At 35.8% G+C, this 7,535-nt stretch overlaps 1 protein-coding gene across 4 annotated transcripts in view; it reads right to left on the bottom strand.

Moving 5' to 3' along the window:
* Nucleotides 1–5,916: 5,916 nt before the first annotated feature.
* CPVL (carboxypeptidase vitellogenic like) overlaps nt 5,917–7,535 on the bottom strand; it is a 43,141-nt gene continuing 41,522 nt past the window's right edge. For all 4 annotated transcript variants that reach the window (XM_034402553.2, XM_034402554.3, XM_060685742.2 and 1 more), the window contains one exon: nt 5,917–7,025. In XM_034402553.2, the coding sequence (XP_034258444.1) occupies nt 6,909–7,025 (117 nt within the window). In that variant the 3' untranslated portion in view covers nt 5,917–6,908. The remainder of the gene's footprint in view (nt 7,026–7,535) is intronic.

The raw sequence follows: 7,535 nt of genomic DNA, 5'->3' as shown, positions 1-7,535 counted from the left end.
GTTTCCCCTTATTTAAGAAAGGAAGGAAGGAAGGAAGGAAGGAAGGAAGGAAGGAAGGAAGGAAGGAAGGAAGGAAGGAAGGATCAATTTATATACAGGGGAGTATTTATATTTGCATGAACAATTGGGCAATGTTAAACTGCCATTTTATTTTTAAATTTGAAATTTGAAACAATTCAATAGGCTTACATACATACGTACGTACGTACGTACATACGAGAATATATATATGCAACGGGTGCAGTGGCTAAGATGCTGAGCTTGTTGATCGAAAGGTCGGCAGTTTAGCGGTTCGAATCCCTAGTGCCGCATAACGGGGTGAGCTCTCGGTACTGGTCCCAGCTTCTCCTAGCAGTTCGAAAGCACGTAAAAAATGCAAGTAAAAAAATAGAGACCACCTTTGGTGGGAAGGTAATAGCATTTCATGCACCTTTGGTGTTTAGTCATGCTGGCTACATGATTAGACAGTTAGAAGATGTCCTAACATAATTACCAAAACTTAACTTAAATAGATCTTAGATTAAAAGAAAAGAAAAAGAACCTCTTATGCAACAAAAGTACTTTACAACTCATGGATACATTCAAATATAGTTTCAGCTGGTACTGTAAGCATCCTAGACCAAACTAAATCTAAAAAATTATAGGAAATTCTTAGAAACTTAGACTTATGAGCTATCATTAGGCAAATAGAGATAAACCACATTTACAGGACATACCATTCAACAGAGATAATTTTAAAAAAAAGCTAAAAAAGAAACAAAAAGACCAGAGCACATTTTCTCCACATCATTCTACACCAAGATAAGTAAGATAAGCACAAGATAAACAAGCAGAAAGCAATACCCTATTCAAGCGCTAGCAAGGAGCTATTGAATCAAGCAGACAATAGCCTAATCAAGGAACTACTTAGGAGAAAACTACCATTGCCATCAATACTGGCAGGGCAAGCTACTGTATACAAGCAGGATCAAATCCCACACCCATAAACACTGACAATATTATCTACTCAGATGATAAAATATCTGCAACCAAACTCAGAAAGCATCAAAAACCCAACTGTAGTGGTCGATTATTTATAGTTCAGGGTTGAACAATGGATTTCTTGGTGCTCTCTGAGTTTGTTTTCTTGCAGACATTTCATTACCAAACTAAGTGACACCATCAGTGTTAGTAAAAGTGCAGCTTGCTTTCATTTTATATAATAATTCATTATATATTGCTCTCATTTTATATACTACTTCATTTATTAACTAGTACAAGGGCCAACCCTTCTCCACATGCAAAACTGGGACAGTTATAGAGGACCAAACCTATAAGTCCCTTGCTGTGGCCCTTGCTGTAGCTCCTGTCCCATGGCAGCCAATGCTCTAGCCCAGTGATGGCTAGCCTTTTTTATCCTCGGGTGCCAAAAGCTCACGTGTGTGCGCAATAACGCGCGTACGTGTGCCCACACCCATAATCCAATGCTCCCCACATCGATTTATATGCGGCCCTTTTCCGGAGACTGAGGGCGGCTTACAATGCTTTTAAGCAATAGCCTTCATACTTTTGTATATATCTGCTTAGTAGGGCTTTCATCCCCCCCCCTCAGCGGTGTTCTTTTTTATACAAAATCAGTTTATTGCCCCCACAAACCGGGTCCTCATTTTACCTACCTCGAAAGGATGGAAGGCTGAGTCAACCTTGAGCCTGGTGAGATTTGAACTTGCAGTAATTGCAGGCAGCTGGTGTTACTTAACAGTGCTTTAGTCTGCTGCGCCACCAAGGCATGATGGTCCAGAAATTTAAAATAATGTGGAAAAACCGAGCAACAAGTTTCAGATAACAGATTAAAAAATATGAAAAGGACAAATACATACAGTAAATATAGTAAAATATTTCAGTTAGCAGAACCCCTAGCATCTTACAGCAGATTATTGGTTTCTATATATATATAAGGCATAAGTGAAATGTGAGACTTGCTTCACCAAATGTTTTTCCAAGTAACTCTATAGGATTTTTTTTTTTAAGAGCGGAAGGGGGCTTTCTTCACAGAGAAATAAAGATGGATCTACAAAGAACCAACCAGTAATGAAAGCAATTATAATGTGTCTCGAATTACAATATACCACATGTGTTAACAGTCAATATCAAAGGATATTTTGCTTATGTTCTAAGAAACTGTGAGCGATTGGATTTTATTTAAAATACCAATATTTCTTTAAAGACACATCGTTAGCAGGAAGTCATGGACAACACTTTCTGCCAAATTAAGTGCTAAGAGTATCAATCAGAAAATGGACTTTGGACTGAGAAATGAGGAGAGGAAAATTGTCAGAATATCTGAGCACCCCCTGATGGATGTTTTATGTATTTAATTATGCACTCTTTTAAAGTAAGCCTTATTAAAGAGAACCTAAGATTTTTATAATAACAGCTGCTTCTAACGTGAGCAGGGTCTGATAAGGGTAACTAAAAAACTCAAATATTACAAAAGAAATATTTGTTAAATATATTCAGTCAACAAAAACTATTGTACTTTTATTTTATTACTGTACTTTTATTATTGGTTATCTTTGCACCAAATTGGCTGCATCCAAATTATAAGGTCAATATGTGTACCAGAGTCATTGGGAGTCAGGAAGTATATAAATTTAATATACATTTTATTATGGTTGGGTTGCAGCTAGCCAGATGTTTAAAATGGAGTTGCCATTTTGATCCACCTAGCCTTTCTTAGGATTTAGAATAGGCAGTTGTTGTTTGATGGTGATAAAGGTATCATCATAAATTGTTCCAAGTAAAGAAGCCTTCTGCAGTTGATTGGTGGTGATTTTGTCAGTCCCTGTGTGTTCAAGTGGTTCTCCAGATGTCTGGGGATTGGAGCATATTACTATTGATACTATCTTTCTTTTCTTTTGCCCAGTTGTTCTATTTTATCTTCTGTGTTTTTCTCCAGTTTTTTCTCTTCTACTCTGCTGTCTCCAGATACTACTATATCTAGCATCCAGATTTTTTTTCTTTTTGTCTTAAGTATTGACAATTGTTAGGTCTGGGATGCTATCTTGCACCCTTGCTTATCTGTTTGAATTCTAACCCAGAGCACTTTAGCTTATTAATTTTCTATTACTTTGGTTCCATCAGTTATTACAGTACTTGCTCTAAATCTTGCTGCAGCTAACTAGGCAGTCTACTATTTTTTCAGTTTCTTTGCAGACACAGTATTTCTTAAAGGTTGGTATTGTGCAGGCAGACTTGGGTCTCTCTTTTTTCATCTTTCTTGCTTTTAACTATTACCAAATCTTCTTGTTATTTACTATGCTTGTTTTTTTTAATGTCCTGGCCATGAAATACTTTGACTTGCCATTTCTGTTTTCTATTCTTTATTTGATATTTCTTGCAGGCTCAGTAAACCTTCCTGGTATGGTATCTTCAGTGCATCTTCTTCATTGTCCTTCAGATATCCTTCCAATGCCATTTTTTCCCCCTTCAACTACCTGGCATACTTGCAACATTCCATGCCCACCTGTTTTCCCTGATAAATAGATATAGTGGGGAAAAGTGCTATTGGACTTCTTGTGACAATATTAAAAATGGGCAGGTATAACAAAGGAGAAATATTTACAATATATCAGTGAGGGGAAAATCCTTCTTCAGATTATGGGAGGCGGGGAGAATATAAAAAAATCAAAGCAAACTAAAAGTAATTTACATAATTATTTCCCACATATCCAATAATTTCCCTCTTGGGTCATACTAACAATTCCTGTTGCAACTAAATGCAGTTGGTTGTTCTGTTGATAAATTATCAGACCAGGACTTACCATGTATCTCGTTCTTGTACTGGAATTACAAACATTTCATTTGTCTCCAAGAAATGTAATATTAAATTCTGTTTCACTGATGGGGCTTACCAGTAGTATAAATTTTCCTTAATTTTACATATCAACCATTTTTAAAGAATTGTATATTATCTATTTTTTTCTTTTAAAGGAGAATATTTATAGCACAGAATTGACATGGGTGTCTTGATGCTCTCTGAGCTTGCCTGTTTTCTTACACACGTTTCATTACAGTAATGAAACATCTGCAAGAAAACAAACAAGCTCAGAGAGCACCAAGAACCCCTCAACTTTTCTTATTAATTAGAAACCATTTTCAGGTTAATCAAGTGAAAAGCTGTATAAAGACATTAAAGAAGCGGATATACTATGAATTATGACTGAAAGCAATGAAAAAGAAACCACAAATATACCAAATGCATTGAAATTTCATAGGAAGATTAAAAATAAACGTTTTTTAATGTATCCACTTCTGGCTACATAAAACCTTAACATTCATCTTTTGGAAAGAATCCAAATAATTATTTTTAAACAAATTATATAAAAGAAATTTTACAAGAGTAGTTTCATTTCCAACTCTACATCCTGTTTTACTCATACATAAATACTAAGAACGTCCACCACCCTGTTGTTTTTCCTAACAGATTTATGGAAATAGGTAATATTCACACAGAAGAGGTGAAGTATGGCCCAAGTTATATATGGATTTTTAGGATCCTTTATGAAATGTGATATGGCTGAATCTTTCCAACACTCATATTTCTACTCTGAAGGAAGTATATGCTTTTTTTTATTTTGTCTCTTACAATTAAGAGACAATGTAAGAAAAAATGTTGCATAGAAAAGTGAAATATATTAAGGTGTTTAAGTTGGAACCTGATATCAAAAAAGTTGATGGCAGTCACACCTATGCAAAGAATGCTCTGTCCCTTTTACATGGACATCTTGCACAGAAGCCATATAAAAAAGGAACTTTTGTACCAATTTTTTGCCATCCTGAGGATGCCCTAATATGGATCTTCTTTGAAGGAGATATGCAGTTCAGAAATGCAAAGAACAAATGAATAAAATAAACCACAAATAATGCTGAAGGTTCAACGTTTTGATATGCAGTTCAGAAATGCAAAGAATAAATGAATAAAATAAACCACAAATAATGCTGAAGATACAACGTTCAGGACATCATGACATATGCAAAAGGGGCAGAGCTTGTGTCACAATGACTTTTCATCATTTGCACTGCCTTGACAAACACACACATACTAGATGCCTTTGATTGGTGGGGAAGAGTTCAGTGGTTCAGTCTGTAAATTATCAAACCATTCCACAAATTCTTCATGCATGTCAAGTTTTGCTTATGCTCTTACAAAGGGAAAAGAACTATGCATGGACCTAGAAATGCCAAATGTACAGTTTTAGAAATGGGGAACCCCATAACGCTCAGTATCTAACATATGAAAAACAATTAAGAAAGCATGACTATTTCAGGAAGTGGTTTCCTTTTGCTTTAATTACTAGTTACTTTACTTCAGCAAGATATCTGATTGTGCCGATCATGTCAGAATGTGAAATACATTAAAAATAATGGTATGCCAGAAAACTCAACTATTCTTTACATTTGTTTATTATTTACAATGAACCAGAAGCTACTTAAGATCTGAATTTAGAGAAACAGATGACTCTGTCCCCATACCTGCTGTAACTTCAGTTACAGAGTGCAAGTATTAGTAAGATTGATAAGAGGGAAAAGATGTAGCCACCAAAATCAAAACAGAAAGCCAAAACATGAATTATTTAAGATATGCAGAATTTTCTTAAATAACAAGATTCCAGACAAGTTTTATAATGTAATTGAAACTGGCCTGCCTCCTTCACAAAATTTTAGATCCTCTTCCTCGTCTGTTCTTTTGTATCAATCCTTTTATCTTTTTTTTTCTCTTTCCCCTCCAAAGGATTCTATTAAGAAAAAAAAAGGTTCATGTAGAAAAAGTCAGGATTATGAGGGCTTGTCTCCTGATTTTGTTAAATCTGAAAGGAAAATTAGTGATTGGTGTAAAGACTATACGTGTCCAATTCAATCAAGGATATACCCTACTAAAATTGTCCACCTTTATTGTAACATTCAAATTTTAAATGGAAAAAATAAATTGCAAATTACTTTGCTGAAAGATATGTAAACAAACACAAAGGTAGATATATGATCACATAGTTACTACCTTTCTTTTATTGCATGATTTATAGTCAACCTTCCTTCCATGAATTCAAAATAATGTATTTCATTTAGGTCAGGTGGAACATGTACAACACATTTCTTGTTTATGTAGAAGTATGCCTTCTACAGTTCAGTAAGAAATACTTCCCAAGAAGTTTACATAAATTTTAGCAATTCTAGCAATTTCCTTAATTGGAAGAAAAATCCATTGAGTTTGGGCTGTTCAACTGCTAATAAATGCTTTTAAAAAAGTTTTTTTGCTCTATTGACCCATCTTCATAAAAATTGAATTAAAAATTATATTAAGTGTTTATAGGCTTTTAACGTTACATTAGCATCAATTGTTTGAATAAAATAATTCTTTAACAATCCCAGTGTGAATGCAGTGTTTCTTATAGGAGCACAGGTTGTGCTGGAAATCAATTGTAAAGGTTCTGTTATATGCCCCCAAGGCAGAATAGAAAAAAAATTGTCATTCCCTCAACTAAGGTTCACATGAAGATAATAAAAAAAAATTACAGTACACAATTTGCATCATTTTGACCCATCATTTTGATGTCTTCCATGGATGCTGCTCATAAAATGCCCATCATTTCACAAAACAAAAAGGTAGGAAATGGCTGTAAGAATTATCTACTTTGGGTTTTGTTATTCAGGACAAGAATATCTGGAGAAACAGAATGAAATAGAGACAGAGATGTGTGATGTTTATTTTGAGAACAAAATATTCAAATTAGACGAATAGCTTAATTACGGATTAAAATAGTTTTTCCAAAAATGGGAAAAAAGCTCCAATAATACTTCATCAGTTCCTCTGATCAATACTGTCAATGCAATCTCTTGAGAACTTTCCAAAGGATTTCAATAGTCAGGTTTTATTTTCCATATCTGCTTTGTTTCCATTCTTTTCCCATGATAAATCTATCCATCATATCCAGAGCCCTTTCTGGTTGGTCATAAGGCAAGATGTGTCCTCCTCCTCGAACAATGACCTATGGAATTATATATAAAAAACAATTAGGAAAACAAAGGAATGGGTAGAAAACTGCTCAAGGATATATTACCGTGTGTCCCCGAAAATAAGACCTCCCCCGACAGTAGGCCCTATCATGTTTTTGAGCACATCCACTAAAATAAGCCCTATCCCCAAAATAAGCCCTATTTAAGCACCTGCGCAGCTGGTCCCCGCCATTTCTTCTGGTTGCTTGCCGTGCAGACAACACGACATAAGGACGCAAGGCCGGGGGGGGGGAGGAACATGCCGCACGCGCCTCACATGCCCATACTTAACATTCACACCTGCCATCCACGTGGAACAGGCTCGCAGCGGCTGCTGCCACAACCTTAGACACTGCACCGTTTCTTCTGTTAATGGCGGCCGCAAAAAGAGTGGTAGGCCCAGTGACGCGCTTCGCGTCGTCCTTACCTAACAGTGTGATGGTTGCAGCAGTGTCCCGCTGTCCACGAAAGAGCTGCTTCGTGGGTGCTGCTCAGGCCACGAC

Source organism: Pantherophis guttatus, chromosome 4 (assembly GCF_059756535.1).
Source record: "Pantherophis guttatus breed Tessera chromosome 4, ASM5975653v1, whole genome shotgun sequence".
NCBI classification, from domain to species: Eukaryota; Metazoa; Chordata; class Lepidosauria; order Squamata; family Colubridae; genus Pantherophis; species Pantherophis guttatus.
Note: the sequence above shows the minus strand (reverse complement) of the source record. Positions and strands in the feature narration are given on the sequence as shown.